This window comes from Solanum stenotomum, chromosome 10 (assembly GCF_019186545.1).
Source record: "Solanum stenotomum isolate F172 chromosome 10, ASM1918654v1, whole genome shotgun sequence".
NCBI classification, from domain to species: domain Eukaryota; kingdom Viridiplantae; phylum Streptophyta; class Magnoliopsida; order Solanales; family Solanaceae; genus Solanum; species Solanum stenotomum.
Genome location: NC_064291.1, coordinates 55397181 through 55419174, shown reverse-complemented (window position 1 = coordinate 55419174; position 21994 = coordinate 55397181). Strand labels below are relative to the sequence as shown.

The 21994-nt window shown below is 32.7% G+C and overlaps 1 protein-coding gene across 1 annotated transcript; it reads right to left on the bottom strand.

Annotated features, from left to right (window-relative positions):
* Nucleotides 1–299: 299 nt before the first annotated feature.
* On the bottom strand, nt 300–6928 carry LOC125843305 (uncharacterized). The gene is made up of 12 exons (XM_049522535.1): nt 6491–6928; nt 5572–5700; nt 4542–4634; nt 4377–4456; nt 3694–3807; nt 2687–2760; nt 2503–2579; nt 1918–2001; nt 1749–1841; nt 1534–1641; nt 1348–1419; nt 300–997 (listed from the first exon to the last, which is right to left on the bottom strand). Exons 1-12 carry the CDS (start codon nt 6800–6802, stop codon nt 542–544), a joined length of 1692 nt encoding a protein of 563 aa, XP_049378492.1. The 5' UTR covers nt 6803–6928; the 3' UTR covers nt 300–541.
* Between the last annotated feature and the right edge of the window lie 15066 nt (nt 6929–21994).

The following is a 21994-nucleotide window of genomic DNA, read 5'->3' as shown; positions in this document are numbered from 1 at the left end:
TTGTCCTACTTTTCTTGATGGGACAATTGTCAAAGTCCTGATTTGATACCTACAAAAATTTCACCATGAGTAACATAACCATAATTTTCATGATTATTACGAGATTGTTGGAATCCCTCCACTTTTAAACAGAAGTCTTAGTTTGACTCGAACCCAAATTAGTCGAACCAATAGACTATGAATATCAGATGGTTTAACCATAACAAGAAAGATTTCTACACAAATGAGCTTATTCGAGCTCCACAAGACCATTACTACTCGTAAGATGTAATTTTCATGGAAAATCACTTATCATAGGCTGGAAAAACATGGTACAATGAAGTGGGAAATCTGCCTTGTTTGTTAGAAATACATGGAAAACAAAGTTACTCTGATTGACCAAAATTGTTGAAAGTTGTAAATTTATGCGAAAACTGTTTGTCTTTGCAGCACCCTTCACTCTGTTTTGCAGAATTTTAACTAAAAAACCTATTAACTTTAAGATCCTTTCTACACAATTTAAACCTCAAACAAAACTTTCCTTTATACTGCAGATAATCGATTACCGGTACTTCTTGGCCTTGGCCAACTTTTTCTTCTTCTTCTTCACAGCTTTTGGTATTTTATGTTTCCGCGATTCTCTTTTCTCTTCTTTAACTTTCTTCTTGTTCTCTTTTCTAGCTGCTTTCTTATCAGCAGCTGTTGGTTTCTCGCCATCAGATGATGAGCCTTCACTACAATCACTTCCATCGTCATCGTCATCATCATCTGACTCGGTCTCTGTCTCTGATTCACCATCATATGGTTTGTTGGTTTCAGCTGCAGCAGTGGTCTCTTGTCCCCGTTCGTCAATTTGTTGGTGCTGCTGATCTTCTGCTGAAGGGTTTGTCCCAGAGAGAGCCTGCTTCAGACCTGTAATAGTTTTGTAGTACATGTCTCCTGTATCCTCGCCACTAATAATGCGTTGAACATCTGCTTCAGCGTCTTTCACATGATCAAGTGTCTTGGGAATAAATGACTGCCATGCAATATATAACAGTGATGAGAAATGACAATCTTCAGAAATGAAAAGATCATAGAAATCCACCGACGTGTTCAAACAATTTATCAAAACAAGTTGAACCCACAGATGAAAACATACTGCATTTCTAATACGACAGGCGACAGCAGTTCCCTAGATATGACCAATGTCTCCGCATTTTAACACAACACTATCTTTTTCAACATTCCAATCTGAAAATCCCTACCTATTTTAGGGACGTCGATAAATATTGCAAGTACAATCTGACCACGAGTCTAAAGTTTACCTTAACCTTTTATGTATGATGGAAACAAAAAAGTAGTTCAAATAGCTGGCAGAAATAATACCTGAATAAATACAGAGTCGGCAATTTCTTCTTCTGCAGTCATGTCACCTCTAGCCAAAATTCTCTCTTGAACCTAGTATATTGTGGGGAAACAGCAATTTTAAAGATTCCAAGTAGTTTGAATATAAAAGAATTTGAATCAACATTTCGCACGCATTCAATCATCCAATACATGTATGAGCCATACCTTCTCCAAATAGCTATCCACTGAATCATCATCAATAGTTGGATCAACTATAAAATCAAACAACTCCCGGATTGTCATAACAGCCACACCATGTTTTTTAAAGAAGTCCTGCATGCCGCCGCCACCAGCACAAATCAATACTCATATAGCTGGTGCCTAGCTATAAGTTAGTTTTAATCCGAAATTGTCATATAAGCTTTACAATGAGAACTCACAGAAACATGTACACAATCCTCTCGGAGGAAATCAAGCGCATGAGGATGGTCAAGATCAACTGATTGTGAAACATCAATAACATACAGGTGACCCTGTATAGTGTGAAACAATTACAAGTTAGTGCCTACAACTATTAGTATAGCTATAAATATAGAGATAAAGGCCTACCTCGAAATATAGGATGTTATACTCGCTCAAGTCACCATGCACTAGCTTGCATTTCTGATATAGAGTTCTCATTGCCATAATGATCTGGCAAATATAAAGTAGTTACTGTATCAAATTAGGGTAGAATCACATCGCACAATGCCCATTCTAGAAAAACTTGTCGCGTGTTAAAATATGCATCTGACATCATTAAGTTGTATTTGCAATTGACAGCAAGTTCCTTAATCAGAATTTCTAGTGCGGTATAATTCAGCATTCAAAGCTTGGTTTGATCATGCCAATATGAACCTCATATCTGATGGAAGAAGTCCAAGTGATACAAGTACTTTTGGTTCAGCTTATCGTTTCTTCTCCCACCAAGAATATTAAATAAAAGCATAAATTTAATATAAAAGGGCAACCACATTGAAAGGAACTCCATTGTCTACACAAACCACTAATAACTCAGGACACTAAAAGTTCTCTACAAAGTGGTCAACATAATACGTCAAAGATAGATCACTTTCATGATACTGATAAAGTAATCTTAGCAAGATTACAAGATGCCTGGTTCAATAATCTTAACATCAAGAGATAGAAACAAACCTCCACATAACATTCACGTAACTTGTCACTAGATAAAGCAGCATCCTTTAGTCGAGGAGCTGCCCAGCCTCCTTTCCCTATCACACAAAAGTTTTACCATCCTGTTAAACCAGAGTGTAATGAATGGAAATTCACGGAAGCACGCATCAAGCAAAAAAAGTTGTTAGCATCCCGTGCTCATTACCTATGAATTCCATAACAAGAACATGAAGTCTCAAGAGAATTGGAGCTGGGCACCTGATTCCAGCTGCCCTTAGCCTGCAGTTCCAGAAAACTTAAGAATATGAGTAACAAAATGACATAAGTTGCTCATCTCAAATGAAATTTGATACACAACCCAGTTTACACACATGAGTTAACTGGAAGGTAATCATTGCTAGATACGAAAGTTTATTACATGTCATTTATTTTTTGGTAAGGTAAGGTTCCTTACTAAGGTGCCAAGATGGCACTAAAAGGATACAAAAAAACTGCAAGGGGTGGACATGCAGTAAGTTACATCCTTCTTTTAAGTAAATCTAGAAATCCATGTATCAGCTAAGACTATCCACCAAATAACATTTACTCCAGAAATATGGAGGCATTTATCCTTGATTCTGTAGATATATAATTCTTCTGACTTTCAAAACATGTCATGTTCCTCTCTAGTCAAATGATCCAGAATACACATATAGGGATCGCTCTCCAGGTCTGCTTTAACGCTCTAGGAGTTCTCTGATGTTGTCAGCATTCCATCAAATCGCTTACCTTCAGTGGCATTATTCAACAGATGTATTGTCTAGTTATATGCCATTATTTCTTAAAAAACCATTAAAGGAAGAGAAAGATCTCCACCAGCATGAAACTTCAAAAGTTAACACATGTCCAGAAACAAGGACAAGCATAGAATAGAATTCAAGGAGAAATTGCACTCCTCTTTTCATTTTTAGGTAAAAGTATGGATTGCACTCAGAAACTATGTAATGAAACTTCTTTAGCAGGCAATGTAGCTGTTGAACATCTCTGGGACCAAGTGGCAGACATTGCACTATAGAACCTCTACTTTATGTGCTTCCATAATTAAGCTACAGATCTCATTGGCAAGAAGCCAAGAAAATAAAGGCCAATAATTGACAGAGGAGGAGAAGAGAGAGAAGCCTGTAAGGGCCAAAGGCAACGAGATCCAAGAATTGAAAATAAGATTTCACATACCTCATTAGATTCCTCATTTCCTTCTCAGCCCATGTTTTAACCATTTTCCGTGGATTGTGCTTGCAGTATCCATGTCTGAAGCGATAGTCACCCTGTACGTAGCGATCTCTATCCCTGAAGTTGCAAAGCACAAGTGTGGTGGTTAGCCAAGAGGATTAAACAAATGACGAAGTTCAGTTAAGTTGTCACAAGATGCAAAACTACAACAGAAGAAATTTGAAGTCAGAAATATTGTAGCACACGTAACTAATAATATGTGATATAATTGACCCTGAACTTACAGCAACAACAACAACAACAACACACCCGGTTGGGTTCCACAAAGTGGGGTCCAGGGAGGGTAGATTAAACGCAGACCTTGCCTCTACCTCAGAGGTAATGAAATAGGAGCTGAACTTAAGTGACGAAATTTAAGCCTTTCAGGTATTAGTACAATATGGATCTTAAAATGTTTAAGATATTTATCTCTCACTCTACATACATTTTCACCTCAAAAATTCTTGTGATTAACACAAAGTGGCAAATTCTTAATTTAATCTTTTCCATCATATTGCAAGTTCTGGTGTGTGCGTGCACTCAAACAAAAAGATGTTTTAACAGAAGATGACATAAGCACCATACATAATACTGTTACTAGAATGTTGAAAAAATTAAATAGAAAAGAAAAGGGCCACGTGGCATACTTGAATACAAGAACTGAAGTTTTGTATACTTTGATCGCCAGTTCCTGACCATCGGCTTTTGTTGCATGATAAACATTGGCCTGTTAGACAGTAGGAATAGAGGTTTTAACTGCAACATTTTTAGTGAAAGAGAGAAAACAAACAGGTAGCAAAGTTATAGTTTACCTCTTTCCCAGTTGAAATACAGCCATTAATATCATGAAAGACACCGCGATTGAGCATTTTAAATAAAACCATTCGTGTTCTTGGATCAATTGCCTGGAAGAAAAAAGATAGATCTTTTGAAGAATTAATACTGTGAAATCCATATATAAGCATTTAAAACTGATTGCATCGATATGCCATATGGCCAACGAAAAAACTATGTACTTGAGAGAACATGTGCACAAAAATCAAGTCATGCTCAAGTTATTGGTTTTGGATATAAATCTTCAATTGATTTGTGCTTTTGAAAAATGACCTCAGACTTCATGTGGGTGTAGGTCTGGCTCAGAAACTAGAGATTTTCAAGTTAACTTTGCAGTCAAGCATTTTATAAACTGGAATAGTAGGAATCACATGAAGAATGAAGAAATAGATGGACTAACCTTTATCAAGAATTAAGAGGAACTAAAAAGGGAACATAGGTGGACCAGAAGCCTCTTTAGAAATCTTATGTGAAGCAAAAATCTAGTTTTTGATTCAAATTCCCACAGACAGAGAGTGTATTACCCGGAGGATGAGAAATTTCAGGTAGTTCATAGAAGGAAGTTATACAGAAGGAACTAACTGAATTCAAAGACATCTTTCAGAAGCTACGTTCAGCAACTCTACAGTTGCATGAAAATATTTAGACAGGAAACTTGCTGGATTACAAAGAATAAACAATGCTGGAAGCAAAATATACTAAATCAATACAGATTAAGTACTCTAATCAAGAATGCTTGGTCGCTCTTAACAAGTAAAAAATATAAGCTCACCAAATATTGATAACCCTAACAAAGAATGCTAGCTCATACATAAGTTCCATTCAGTAGGCTGAGAAAACAACAAATATCCCACTAGTGCACTTCATAATAAGTTGTAATCAGCACTCTCAAAATTACATCGATCAGCAGCAAAATAGTTAATTCCAATCAATTTTTCTTTCATAGGAGTCAACAAAAATGAATTTTGACACACATATTGCCAAAGAGTGGTCAGTCATCGGTCTTACCTGTTCAACAGTGGCGCGGTCTGCTTTCTCAGTCGTTTTAGTTTTACCAATAGCCATATCCCGGACACTTCCACGAATTGCAGTAGTCACAGAATTTGACATGCCAACTTTGATCCTCCCTTCCCATTCCTGCAAAATGTTGATTTACACAAGACTGCTCATAAATGGGAAGGTTTTACTTTCTCAACTGCCCCAACTAGGCAATAAACATCTAATATGATCTAATCTAACTCAGTCTCACTTTACAAGACATGTTTTCCTTAAGGAGATCATATTCATTTAAGCTTCCACTTTTACATATAAACTATCTTATTCGTTTCCCATCAACTAACACATCCTAACAGTAGTAAAAAAATGAATTTAGAGGTAGAAAAGTAGAATTCCATCTTTCCTATCGACATTAGCTTTTGATTTAAGAATATTTGTTTATAAAACGCAATTTCGGTAGATTATGTTTGCTTTGCTTATGGGTTTGAAGTATTCTTTGTATCTTAAACCTCCCTATTCATTAAAACTTATGGGGCAAAGGGGTTCAAGAATTTGCCTCAATTGGAAAAACGAGCGGAGTTAAGCTTAGAACAACATTAACGATGTAAAGAAAACAAAAACATATATGAAGCTCTGATATGATTAAGCTCAACTCACTAAACAATAGCACTACACTTGAATCCAAAGAAAGCAGAAAAAAAAAGTTTCATACTACTCTTTCTTGTTTAACTAAGCTTCAAAATTACCTCTAAAGGTGAAACTTAGCTACGATTAAGCTTAACTTACTAACATGTAACATTCAAATTCAAAAAATAAACAAAGAGTTCCATTCTGTCCTTGTTTAACTAAACTTCGAAACTACCTTTCATCCCTAACTATATCAAATTCAGCAAAATAAAAAATAAAAAGATCCAAACTTTTCAAAAATTACCTCTAATGGTGAAGCTCTGATATGATTAGCAAATTTCTGGGTACGATTAGAAAGGGGTTGTAAAGCAGAAGAATTGGGTCTAGTATGAAGTCCTCCATGAGCATTTGGGCGCCTTGTTTGGAGACTAAAAGCACCAACATTCGATTCAGAGTTATCTTTTGTGTCCAAATAATCCAAAGCTTCACCAATTTCAGAGTCGGAAGACCATGATAACTCTCCCTCTTCATCTTCCTCTTCCAATTCCTCCAATTCTTCTTCTTTCTCATCTTCAGCTTTCTGGGGTATCTCTATTTTGACAGCAAGTTCCGCCATTTTTGTTTTCTTGAAGATTTTCAACCGGACGTAACGCCGCCGGCAATACAAGTAAAGTTTTAGGGAAGAGTTTTGACAGCCGCCGCCGGTAATACCAGTAGAGTTTTCTTCAAAGGTTTTTTTAATGGGTCGGTTTGTTGAACATAATCAATTTGGGCCGGGTATAATTTAAGGGCTCGTTTGATTTCACGAACGATAAGAAAAAATTAGTTTCGAGATTAATGTTAGTACGAGTTTATTCCATGATTAATTAGGATAAAATTACCAAATAATTTACTATTTCAAAATTAGGTATTCTGGAATTGTGATGTTAATTTTTATCCCACATTCAGTTTGTGATAATAATTCGAGATAATTTTTTTTGAAATAACTAATTATGAGATAACTTATTTCCCAATCAAACGAGTTTTAAGTGAAATTGCATTCGAATGATTTTTATTTTTTGATACTTAAATTATTTTTATTTTTATTTTTGTTTTACTGTTCATAACCAAAAGGCTAAATGCATTATTGGCTATATAATATGATGCGGCCAATTGACGTGAATGAGAATGACACACTTAATAATCTTGGTTTCACACTAAAAAATGTATATACATTCACTATATTTTCTATAAAATTTAAGTTTTCTGCGAGGACAAAAAGACCAGATTTAAAAAGTATAGAACCTAATTAAGTAGATGTAAAAAATGGCAAAACATATTTTCAATTAAGGCATCACCTATATAAAAGAACTTTTTTTTTAATTTTGATATTTCTGAATTCTCTAAATTAGTTTTAGAATAATGAATTAAAACTTGCCACGTACTAATTATTTTAGTGTTACCTGCACTGAATTATATTTATGAAGTTATCACTCTCTATTATTTTTAAAAATTGTGTATATATATACATATATGAAGAAAATAAGAAAATGTTTATGATTCGAAATTGACGAAGAAGTATGATTTTTAAATAACCTGCCCAAACTTAAACGGGTTAGCTTTTGCCACCCCTATATATCTGCTATGATGAATATGTTAACGATCATCAACACGATTCAACCATCCCAGCCTGCTGAAGAAAATTAAATTTAGATATATGATTGATTCAATGTCTTATTGCTTTGATTAATTCATGAACAGATTTTCATAGCTATGTGTTGCAGTGGCTATGCTATTGCTCAGAGTGAAGGCCAGCATAGGGCTACTATGCCTAATAATATGGTATACCTTGTTATGGGGATCATTAGTTTAGTAGCTGTGTTTTTACTTATTTTATACTGGGAGGTACGCGATAGGATTAGGCGTGCTCCCCCCTAAAGCGTAGTAGACGCATAGTATATTTATTCCTTCTTGTACAATATTCGGTATAAAAAGGAATAAATTTTACAGATGGTACATGTCATGTCTGTTTGAGTGAATTTGAACCGACAGAATATGTTACGAGTCCTTCCATGCAGTCATATATATCATCATGACTGCATATATACTTGGATGACTACACGTACGACATGTCTTGAATGTCGTCGTGACTATAGTCAGCTAGTGAATTAGGATTATTTTCCTTTCTATTGTAATAATTGATCTATTTGAGTTGTAATAGTTTGACATTAATTTACCATGTAATAAAAGTTGATCTTGTTAATTATATTTGTTTCATTCAAATCTATTACTTTCCTTTGGTTATTAAAGAAAAGGGCAAAAAAGAGCTAAAAGATTAATGTTCGGGGCATTTTAGGCTCAATAAACAGATGAAGAGTAATTTTGAAAGAGTCGTCACTTAATTTTTAAATAAAAATCAAGAAATCTTTAATTTAATTCCAAAAGACTTAAAACAGAAAAAATCTTTTGAAATTTCAAAGAAATGGTATGAAGTTCTTATGTCCATTTCAAGAAGGTTTTACGCACTTAAAACGTCCGCAACATTCAGTTATCTGACAATTTGAAATAGTAGCATATGTGTTTATTTCTATTTCACATTATATGTAGCGACTAAGATGTACATAAGGCCCATAAGATGCACGTAAGGTGCACTAGATACACGTGCATATATCTTAAAATGTTGTATTGATTCATTATATATTTTAGCTGAAACTAATATTTATAGTTATTTGTTGCGTTGATTCAATTTTTGCCAAATTAGATAAATGGTTGAATCCTCTAAAACAAGTACTGAACTAATTGTTTTACAGCAAGTACAATATTTACATCAAGCTAAGGTTTAAACGACAAGATAATTGCGCGAAAACTAACTAGCCTAAGCTATGTCGGCCAACAAAAAGTGAGAATTGTAGTTGAAGAGCAAAAGAAAAAGGAAAAGAGAAATACTTACACAATTTGGAGCACCTTATTGAATTTCCACCTTCTAGATTTTTTTTACATGCAAAATTAGTACTAGTAATAATTTTCTTATTTAATTTATATTATTGTATGATATTATAGTTCCTGAACGTTACTTGTTGCTTTAGGTTAGTTTTCTTAGTTTAATTTTTGTTTCGCATCACTATTATTAGTTATGAACTACATTTTTGCTCAAGTAAATAAAAGGAAGTGTTTTCAAGTAAATAAAAGGAAGCATCCAGATTAGTTATCGCATTTTCCCATTTCTCTTGTGATATTGTTATTTGTTAATATTTGCCGTGTGATATTTTGCATTATGTTTGTATGCGTTTGATGTTAAACAAGGTCTTTTAGTTTGTGCAAGATGAGAAGAGTTGTCTTGGATGGGTGTACAAGCCAAGAGTTGTTTAGGATGTTTTGTTTAAATACTGTATATTGTTATTTATTAATCCTTTTATTTGATTTGTAATAATTCGTACTCTAACTTTTTCTATTTTGAAATATTTCGGGACGGTCTTAAGGGGAGTGAATATATCTGCTAATTGTTATTTATCGTAATCTACCTGTGCTAGAGATCATGCCTACATGAGTTTGTTTATTGGCCTTTGCATATTTATCAAATTCATGTCATTGATCGGTTCAAGATAAAAAATTTTTAAAAAACAGCCTCTTATTGATTCTAATTGACCATTTAGCATTGTTTAATTGTTGAGTGTAAATAAATATTAACGTTGACCACTTGTTAATTAATTTTACAATTATTTGAAAATTATCTAAAAAATAGTGTTTTCAATTAAGTATTTGTTAATTAGTTTAGCATAATTAGTAGCTCAATTTTATAAAACAATTAGTTCATGTTTAGGTTAATTAGGTTATTTCGTTAAAGTTAAGAAACTCAATTATTAATCGATAATAATTTGTCTCTTCAATATTAACCAAATTAGGTTAATTAATTCAATTTGGCTACGCTTTAAAATCAATAAATGGCTACATCTTAAATTCAATTTGCCATTTGCCAAATCCAATTGGGCTATTCCTTAACCCAAATTTTGAGCCCAATTTCTCTAATACCCATTCCCAATTTTTAAGCTACGTCTGGTTAGCTACTAGTAATCATCATAAGTAGCTTAAACTTGATTAATCTTTACTACTTTAGCATAATTTTAGTCACTGGTACATTTGTTGATTCATATAACTTTTCTTTGAATTTTGGCTGATGGTTTTGATTGAGTTTATTCACCTTATCGTTTAGTAATTGCTATATTGAATAGTTTAGATGCACTGTTACCATATTTATTTTGGGTGCTAATTTCTCTCTTTATTTTTTTTTATCATGTGAACTTGTATGGAGTCCAAATTGGACTCAAATGTTTTCCCATTTGCATTTCTAATAGGTCATGAAGGCTCAACTCCTTCTTCTCGAGTCGACCTCATCAATTGGAAGCAACTATGTGGAGTTTGGAAGGAAACTGATATACAGGTTCCGGAGCTGATATACGAGTCAATATACAGCAGATACATAGGATAGATATACTCAATATACATTAGATGTATATGATATATAGACAACTTAGTATACATGGAAAATGGGCCGAAAGCCTCAAAAGAAATCTCAGCAGCAATATAATTAGGCCAAAGCCCAATACAAAATAGTAGCTATAAAAAGAGCTGAAGATCAGATTTTAGTTGGATGAAATTATTTAGCTAGCGTTGATAAAAAGGCTCAAGTATCGGACCAGTCAAACAGAAACAAGACTTGTGTCACGTCCCGCCACATCACAGTTAAATTTGGCGTCCGAATAGGGGCGGAAGGGTCTAGAGTTGTGGAGAGGTTTCCGGAAGACTCTAGAACCCTTTAGATTATTCAAGAAGGCTAGAGAATTCTAGGGAATTCTCTAGAATAACTTAGAAGGCAATGGAAGGTCCTAGATAGTTTCCAAGAATGCCTTGGAATTCTCTAGCATGTGTGGAGAATTCTAGAAGAGGGACTAGATATTTTCTTGGAAAGCTTTAGAATTTCCTAGAATTAGTAGAAGATTCTAGGGAGGGACCAAAGTGTAATTATTAGAGGGACTTGTAAAGTAATTTTTATTTGCACTTAGGCCTTTAGGAAGTTGTATAAATAGAAGGGGCCTCTCATTTGTAATCATCCAACCAAGAATCCAAGCAAGCAAGCAAGTTGTAAGCATTCTCCAAGCAATACAAAAGCCTTCTTCCAAAATTCTCTAAGTCTTCCTTTTCATTCTCTTAGCGATCTAGTCTTAAAAGGCTTACTTGAGCTTACAAGATCGTGAAAGATTTGTGAGTAAGTTGTCAAGTGCCGCACGGAGCTTTAGTAAGACTCTAAGTCCGTGACACTTGGGCCTAAACACAATTGTTTGATTTTCTTTTGGTTTTCTCTTTCGTTTCAGTATTCCTGAAATCATTTTTTTTTTTTTATAAATTTTAGGAATCACATAGTTTTAATATGAAATTACAATCTATCCCTATTTAGTTTGTAATTACGTTAATCCCTGAAAAGTAAAACAAATCATATACATAATATGTAGCTCGGATACATTAAAACTAGCTCGGATACATTATAAAATAATATAGAATTAGGAGAGAAATAAGGGATTTTAGAGGTTTTTAGAAATAGAAGGAAATATTAAAAATAAAGGAAACATAAGACGTGTATTTCAATAATTTTTCCTTTTTTTATCGCCTACACTTCACTCCTCCCTTAATATATCTCTCTTATTTTACCTTTTTCTTCTTAATTTTCAATTTAGCAAATAGTGTAAAGTTAAATGAATTTCAGTTTGATAGGACCACCACATTCCCACCATGCTGTTATCATTGGTTTTAATCCTTCTTGCATCTGTATACATGCACAATAAGCAAACAAATACTATTTAAGCTATTAATTAAGCTAAGCTAATTAACTAATACTTAATTGAAAACACTATTTTTGAGATGATTTTCAAATATTTGTAAAATGTAGTAATTATATAAATCTATATATTATAAAAATGACAAAATCACTTTAAATAACAAGAAAATATTTTGAGTTTTATAAAAGCTAATTATTTCAAATTGTTTGAAATTGAAGAAGCTCAACAACTCATTAATGTCGTGGAAGACTAAAATTGGGTATCAACACTTGATATGAATTGTTCTTGAAAGTAAATAATATTAATTACATGTTTGTACTTTTAGAACTCAATTATACTAAGAGCCCGTTTGGATTGACTTTTTAAAAAATAGCTTTTAAGTCAAAAATAAAAAGTCAAACTGAAATGACTTTTAAGTTAAAAAATTAAAAAGTAGGAGGAGACCTACTTTTGGTTTTTACCTTATTTTAAGTCATTTTCAACTTATTTTAAGTTATTTTTAACATTGTCAAACACTTTCTAACTTATTTTAAGTTATTTTTATATTTTTCAAACACTTTCGGTAATCAAATACTAACTTAAAAATAGATTTGACCAACTTTTAAGTCAATTCAAACACGTGAAATCAAACCGTCCAAATATATATGCCCCTGTGTCCAACTAGGACATACCCTTCAACTTTTAGGAGAAATGAAATGTCAAGTTGCCCTATAAAATGTTTGTTAGAAAAAATATATTTGAAGTTTAAATGTGGTCAAACTTATCCTTTTGGATTTTACTTGAAATGAGCAGTTAACATTTATTAAAATTATAAATTCTTTTAGATTATATTAGTTAATGTTTCAAAGATTACATTAATATCATGTGCAATAGAACATTCAAATCTACTTCTAAAAGAGATTTAAAACTTGAAATATAATGTTCAAGTATCATAAAGAACAAACCTCAGTCATTAAAATAACAACAAAATTAAAAGTCATATTGCAGCAACAATAATTCAACATTTAAATCTATTTAAAATGTTAGCGATCAAGACGTACCCAGTTGCCCCGCCCTAACCCGTCCTATACAAAAAAAAAAAAAAGACTTTTAGCAAAGAGAAATCCAGTTATTAATTGTCTAAATTCGGTTGCTAATAGTCAAAAACAACGGGAACAATTCGGTCGTTAAAAAGCTCCATCGTCAAAATTAACGACCGGAACAGAAATCCTGTTGTTAAAAATTTCCTTTAGCAACAACAGATATTCGGATCATTATAATATATCATTTTTAGAGATTATTTTTCCCTTCGTTATTTGTCATTTTCCTACGCTATTTCCCATTTATTTATATGAAGATCCTGTCGTTGAAAATTGTAACAACCATATTTCCAATCGCTATTGTGAAATCTTAATAAATTAAATGAAATTACAAATGTATATTTTTCCTATGATTACCGTACCATAATCATTACTTTAAATGCTTTGACACACCAATATATACACACCCACATTGAAAAGAATTTTATTTTTTTTATTGTCAACAAGAAAATATAATTCATCCAAATTGTATAAAATTATTCTTATAATATCCCAAAAATAAAAATTAGAAAATTTGAATTATATGGTAGGTACAAATGACAACATCTTTAAATCACCTAAACAAAAAAAACTGTGTTCTTCAACTTGTTCTGCACCGTCTTCAAGGACACCTTCGAACTTCAAATAGTTCATATTAGTTTCATGATAAAATGTTGATTAATTTAATTATCATAGACTAGCAATGGGAGATAATATCGTTTGATCAAAACTGATGCATGATACTTAGCCTTAGCTTCAGGTGCAAACTAACAACTACAATTATATTTAAGGAAACATATTAATTAATCTCTAATCCATGTAAAGTTGTGAGTTCCTTGAGATTTTAATTTATGTTCCCCTCTAAGTCTATGTAATTAATCTGTATTCACTTCTCTTTGTTTAGTTTGGATAGACTGCTTATGCCTAAAAAGACCTATAGAATGGAAGACAGAGAGTCTGATCGAGTATTTTCTCAGAGAACTCTACAAGGGGTAGTATTACAAGAATTTGAACGTAGAAGCAGAATACCTTCGATTATTCTTGACCAATCTATGTGTCGAGATGAAATAGCAACTGTAGAAGCAACACACCAACAGTTTTTAGCAGCAACTAAGCTGACAACAGTCGTCCAGGTGCAATACTTTTATCATACATTAAAGCTTGCAAGAAACAACCTTTTATGCATTAAGCAGAAGCAATCAATTTAACGCCAACAATACAAGTTACAACAGTCCAGCAGCTAAGGCAAGAAGCACCAATTGTACGCACTATGCAACATATAAGGAAAATAATAATCCATCTAATAAAAAGTGATTTGGTTTTCTTACAGAAGTTGGAATCTGATTAGTACAACAGAGAGTATTCATTTCCTCAAAATCAGAAGAAATTGCTTATTTTCCACAACAAACCTGAAAACAAAGAGACGCACTCCTGAGTGTATCTAATCTGTTTGCTAATTTTCCTCCAACTGAATAAGAAACAAACCGAACAGACCTAGGCTTTGTTTTCTCAGAAGGAGTGGGGGAAGCGGTAGGTGGAGAGATGAATAAGTCTCTGTCAGAATTCAATTCTCTGGAAAAATGGAAAACATTTCTCAGCAAGTTATCGGAAACTAGTGTGAAAATGCCGAAGTTTACACAAATCAGGTGGTGTGCAAGCAGAAATAGCTTGATCTTCTGAAGGAAATCAACATGCCCAATGGTCTTCTCCCTAAGTGTTTCTCTTCAAAACTTGAAATTACCTTTTAAGCAAAACATTCAAAAATCATAATTCTTGTCATGTAGACTTCAAAAGGATGGATGCATGAATTAATGGAGTAAGGTTCTCCTAATGGAAGTTCCAATTTTCCAACAGCATCATCTACCATTAACATTGATCTATTTTGTTTTCATTCCCAGTCATTTCAAAACTAATCTTCTTTTTCTCCAATTATATGTACTAGTGTTTTAAGTTATAACACACCTCCAAACCGATCAAAACCCAACCAAACCATCACCACAGAAGCCATCGTTTTCACTCGTTCCTCTCCTCTGTCACACCACCAGCTCGCGAATTCCAGCAAAACCAGTAGATCAGCGAGCTACGAGCTCCGGCGAACCAGAACCCCGAGTTCTCACGACTACCCCTTTCCCTTTTTTCTATTGCTTGTTTTGCAGGTGTCTAAATTCGACCAGAGCTGCACTTTTGGGGCGAAACCCGATGACCAGATGGGCTCCGAGCTCCAGTTCGAACCAGTAACACAACAACGCCGACTCCGGCAAACGGTTAACTCATCTCCCGGTGAAGAACTTCGTTATCCAGTGACCAGGTTCCTTGTTCCCTTTTTATTAGTTCAATGTAGTTTTAAAAGTTAGTAATTAATAGTTGTGTCTGTATTTTTTTAAACTGTTATAATCTCTTGTTAAGTTGATTTAAGTAGTATATTTTCTTTGTTAACTTGATTTAAATGTTAATTTTTCATCTTCTGTACTGCTTATTATTTTGACTAGATGAGAGGTGCACGGGCTTACTTTCTATTATTAGCACTCTAGAAGAATGATGAAAGGAAAAATGAATATCGAAACATGAAAGAGGAAGCGTCACTACCAAATTGATTTAAAGTTTACAACACAATAATACTTCATAGAGTTCTCTTGAATTGAGGAACAAATTGCTGGAAAAGATCTTCAAAATATTATAAAATAACTATTCAACCTCTGGAGAACATGTTTTTTTTTTTCTACAAACTTTGGGAGGTTCCTTTAAAGTCACTGAGGAACCTCAAAAAGACATTGGTAAAACTATAGTCGATAGGGAGGATGGATTATCACGTATATCCTAAGAAGAAATTTGTTTCAAACATGTAGTAAACATACTACTCATCCTCAGTCTCAACTAAATAAAAACACTTATTCAAAAGCTTCTTATGTATTACAAATGGAAAGCAGAGCTTTTCGTCTTCTTTTTAGGATATGACTTCAAAGGTAAACCATCATGCCTATCATGAGAACATCAATTTTAGAATCCCTTGAATTCAAGGTAAGATTTTCTGTGACAGATTAAAAAAGAAGGTACGAATTTTCGGAACAAATGAATTAGGCTTCTTTAGGATATTTCTATGAGCTGATTATTATGAAGGATAACTTGATTGGACCTGTGAAACACCTGATTAATACAACCAACAGGGAGCTAGAGTGTATAATATTATTCCCTGTTGATATGACATACATGAAATATGAGCTGAAATATCTTGTTGGTTGGGTCATCAACGTGGCCTACAAAGCATAGTATGACAGTAAGAGCCTGTTTGGATTGACTTAAAAGTTGGTTAAACCTACTTTCAAGTTATTTTTAGCTTTTGAAAGTATTTGACAAGGTTAAAAATAACTTTAAAAAGTTAGAAATCAAAAGTAGGTCTTCCCCTACTTTTTATTTTTTGACTTAAAAACTATTTTTTTTAAAAAACCAATTCAAACGGGTTCTAAATCATTTCTTGTTAATGATGGATTCTATAGAGCTGCATGATATGTGCTCAGGGAAACTGAACTCGGCAAAGCCAAGAACAATAATATCTTATAGTATATCAATTATCTAGAAAACACGCATGGATGATGGTCCTTGGAAGAGGAAATACATGGTGGTCTGATTTTACCAATAAAGAGTCATGAAATGTGTATTTCTTTTTCATGATATAATTAGGAGACAGCTTACCTAAAGCATTTTGGTTTACAAGCCAATGGAGTCCATAGTTATGACTTTTGAGCCAATCCTAGGAATATATGGTGACCATAATAGCAACCCCTGCACATTGAATAAAAGTATTCATGATTCCACTATACTAATATCATCAGCTAACCGAAAATGCAAGCCTGGATCATTCTCCATCGACGTGAGGAGTGAGGACACACGGCTAAGAAAAAGGAAAGGAGAAGGTAAAATTACCGAATTACCCTTTCGTGGCCGAAGAAACTGTTTTATTTGCAATTCTGTTGCTGGTTCTTTTCACTAATTGGTTATTTATCTTTTTTATTGCTTTGTTATGTTGATTGTTTTATTTATTTTAGATGTTGCATAAATCTAATAATTAATAAATCATGAAATTACAAAAAAACAAATTATTGTGTAATAGTTAAACTTTTGAGATATATCCTATTAGTTGTTGAGGGTGGAGAATTATTTTATATATATATTTTCTTTTCTCTTTTTTACTTTCACACATCTTCCCTCTTATTTTTTTTCCGAATAAGAGATACTCTCAAAACTATTTTGAAAATACCATTTAAATAGAGAAATGTATTTTATTATTTTTTAAAAAAAATCTATTAGAGTTATATTTTTCTTGAAAGCCTTCTTTTTTCCATTTTTAAGAAACAAAACATCTTCTTTAATTTAAAAATACATAACATCTTTGCATATGTATATTAATTGATTTAAAAGTTGGAGAATTTTATGTGCCATCAAAATCACTTTGTAGTTTGCTTGAAGTATAAAAAACAAACATATATAAATGTCAATGAAAATATATTTTGGCAACTTAACAAACTTATACTGCTAATTATAGGGAGTGTCCTATATGGCACTTTTCGAATTTCGAGATTCAAACAAGTCTAACTTTGACCGTAAATTTTTCATAGATCTTTTAAACATTTNACATCTTCTTTAATTTAAAAATACATAACATCTTTGCATATGTATATTAATTGATTTAAAAGTTGGAGAATTTTATGTGCCATCAAAATCACTTTGTAGTTTGCTTGAAGTATAAAAAACAAACATATATAAATGTCAATGAAAATATATTTTGGCAACTTAACAAACTTATACTACTAATTATAGGGAGTGTCATGGCAATTTTCAGATTTCGAGATTCAAACAAGTCTAATTTTGACCGTAAATTTTTCATAGATCTTCTAAACATTTTGAATTATCAATTATTGTGACTTATAATACTTTTTACATAGTGTACAAATATATAAATTTTATATCCAAAAAATTGAAGATTCCATGAGCAAATTCCCGGTCAAACTTAAATTGTTTGGCTCTCGAAAAACGAAAAGTGTCACATAAATTGAAACAGAGGGGAGTAATTTTTTTGCGTATACAAGAAATTATTTAAAATTTTCAGTTTTGACTATACTTTTAGAATACCCACACTCTTTTTTAACCACTTACCAAGAAATAAAAAACGACAAGATTCCATTGAGAGAGCACAAGTCTCATCATTTTTCTTTTTGCGTCTTCTTCTTCAGGGATAAAAATATATATAATCTACATTGTCATCGAAGTTTGTGGTGCTCATATTTGAAGGAAAAGGGGAGTCGAATCAGTTCGATTTCAGAAATAAACTGAGGTTAGATTTGTCTAATCTATTTAATCCTATAATGTGTTTTCTTTGTCATTAAATCATGTCAAGTTAGTTGTTGGTTGATTGTTTCATAACTGCTGATGATGTATAAATTATCATAATGTATTTGATCATAAAAGTATGAAATCTGTTTATTTTGTGTAGGCTTTTAGGTTTTTGAGAATATTTTCCTTTCGCATCGTTTATTCACCTCATAATAGAGGTATATATAGATACAACTAATACTTTATTGACAATTACAATTAGAATAGAATTAGGACAAATACTCGATTACTACTCCAAGAAATATATATTATATTTACATAATAGTCCTAATTTCAACACTCCCTATCAAGCCGGTGCATATATATTTATCATGCCCAACTTGTCAATCATTTCGTGGAAGACCTTCCCTGATACAACCTTAGTGAGTACATCTGCCAACTGACTTTCAGACTCGACAAATGGAAAATGTATAATCTTTTGATCTAACTTGTCCATAATGAAGTGTTGATCAATTTCAATATGCTAAGTCTGATCTGTGCTATTTGAATTGTGGCTTTGTTATCATAGAATAAGTTCATAGGTCATGTACATTCAATTCCAAGATCCTTCAGAACATATTTAATCCATAATAGCTCACACAAGTCATTGGCCATCCCTCGAAATTCTGCTTCTACACTAGATCTCGCGACAACCTTTTGCTTCTTACTTCTCCACGTGACAAGATTGCCTTCAACAAAAGTGAGATAACCCGAGGTTGCTTTCCTGGTCAAGAGATCTCCTGCCCAATCTGCATCTGTGTAGCCTTCAATGACTTTTTTTCACTCTTCAAGAACAATAGTCCTTTTCCTAGAGCTCTCTTCAAGCATCGCAAAATTCTATAGACAGCTTCTGTTGGGTTCTGCATGAACTGACTCACAACACTTACAACATGCTGCCTGATTATAGGGTTGAGTGTTTGATTGAATAATCGTCTTTGAGTGTATTTACATCATCTTTCTTTTATGCTAAATCCCATGACTACCTTTCAAGCATGTCTATAAGATAATTAAATATTCTGTAAATATAAAATAATAAGAAATCACGTCTACGGTATTTTGGTTGTAGCATTAATTATCAATTGGAATAATTTAAACTCACTTTGCCTATATTTTTATGTTATGATTTATACGACGCATTATGTATGCATACACAATTTTGCCTCATCCTTTCACTATTTACATGCTAATAAAATTTAGAAGTCAATATGTTTTGATTTTAATTAGGTATCCTGAGTTTTGTTTAATTCTAAAACCTGTCATTTAGTCAAGTCCACTGCCTCTTGGACCTTAGGATGGACGATAGACATCTTTTAGGACGTTAGTTATGCATATAGAAAGGGAGGATAGGAGTAGCTAGGCCCTTAATTAAAAGAGCAACTTTTATATATAGCAAACACAAAATTCATATTTGTATGTTATAGCAAAGTTTGCATAATTGAGCTCCATAGCAAACATAAATATATATATTTCCCTATACATATACAAAAGAAATCAGTTGTATAATCTGCTTTGATATACATATACAAAAAGATCAATTGTATAAAGTGAGAGAAGCGAGTGAGTGAGCGAGATATGGGAGAGTGACGAGCGAGATCTAGGAGAGGGGAGAAAGGGAAACGAAAATATATGTATATATACAATTTTCACGCATTTTATACATTTGCGTTTTTGTATAAAGTGAGAGAGGCGAGTGAGAGAGCGAGATCTGGGAGAGGGGAGAGAGGAAAACGAAAATATATGTATATATACAATTTTCTCTCGCTTTATACAAACACAAACACATTTTATACAATTTGCTTTTTTTGTATAAAGTGAGAGAGGTGAGTGAGAGAGCGAGATCTGGGAGAGGGGAGAGAGGGGAACGAAAATATATGTATATATACAATTTTCTCTCACTTTATACAAACACAAACGCACTTTATACACTTGCGTTTGTATAAAAAATGAGAGAGGCGAGGGAGAGAACGAGATTCACCAGGAGAGAGGTGAAATAACAATAGTTTGTTATGGGGTACAATTAAATCAAACAATATTTATACCATTTAATTTGAATTAATAGTTTGCTATTATATACAATTTTCCCTAATTAAAATGATATAAGTTGACTTGTGCAGAAAAATGACAAACTCTGATTTGTCATAACACAACGAATATGCCAAGCGATCCATGAAAGGATAAATGAGTCTGTAATTATTTAAAATTTATCAAATATAAATTTACAAAATGATTCGAATTATATTAAATTCATGAATATATTAGATTATGGATTAATATAATTGAGTCAATTATTTAAAGTAAAATAAATATAAATTTAATTAAAAGTACAATTAATTGATTTGAGCTACAATAGATAAGTCTAGTTTGCTAAGTCCAATGTCATCTCATGTTAGAGACCCAGTTTAGTGGCATGTGTCAAATGATGTGGCACACCAAGTCAAACAAAGAAGTCAGTAGGATTATATCATGTATCAAAATGACAAACTCACTACGTAAAACCCATATGCCGTGCCACTTAAATCTGATTGACCGAAGAGAAATTTGTTCCTGTCACAACTTCTCTATTCACAAACCATAAATAGGGTCCTCATAGCTTGTAGATCAAAAGTCGCAAATTTTTCTACAAGCTACAAGTTCAAGAATTTAAGCATTCAAGTACAAGAACGATCAAGATCAAGACCACTGGATTCAAGAACAAGCTCAAAACCCTTGAATTTAAGTAAAAGTGAAGATCAAGTTTATTGAAGATTCAAGAACAAGCTCCAAATGATAAAGATCAAGACCACTCGAAACAAGAACAAACTCGAAGCCCTTGAATTCAAGTAAAAGTCAAGATCAAGATAAAGTTCAAGGTACAGAAGATTCAAGAACAAGCGATCAAGATCAAGACCACTGGATTCAAGAAAAAGTTCAATGCCCTTGAATTCAAGTAAAAATCGATATCAAGATAAAGTTCAAGTTCAACTGAAGATTCAAGAACAAGCTCCAAAACCCTTGAATTCAAGATCAAGATCAAGATCAAATTCAAGATAAAGCTCAAGAGCTCTTGAATTTATATCTGAAAAGACGAAGAAAGGAATAATAGAATATGTAACACTCATATTCTGAAATCAATAAATCGACTGTTATATTATTTTCCAGTTTTGATTATTATTTTTCGGACTCAAATTTTATTGTCTCAGGGTCAGAGGCCCAAATAAATGAGTTCGCCAATTCGGATTATTTTAAACCTGTCTCCAGTTTATTTCTTCATTTTCATGGTAATTATTTTATTTGTTACCATATAAATGAATTTTCCCATTAAAGTTGACATTTTTGTAATTTAAAGTCTCTTCATTTCATTACATTTTTTCAATTATCAATTTCTCTTAATTATTTTGATCGTATTTTTCATCACTTACTAAATGTTTTAAATGATCTTCAAATTCTTGCATTTCTTATTTAATTAATTCAAGATCTTTTCACCACTTTCTTTTCAAATAAAATAGCCAAAATGAATTATTCTATTGAATAATCGCATGTTAGTAGGCTGTGCAAAATCGAATCGAAAAAAAGTTATTAGTTTATTAGTATTGG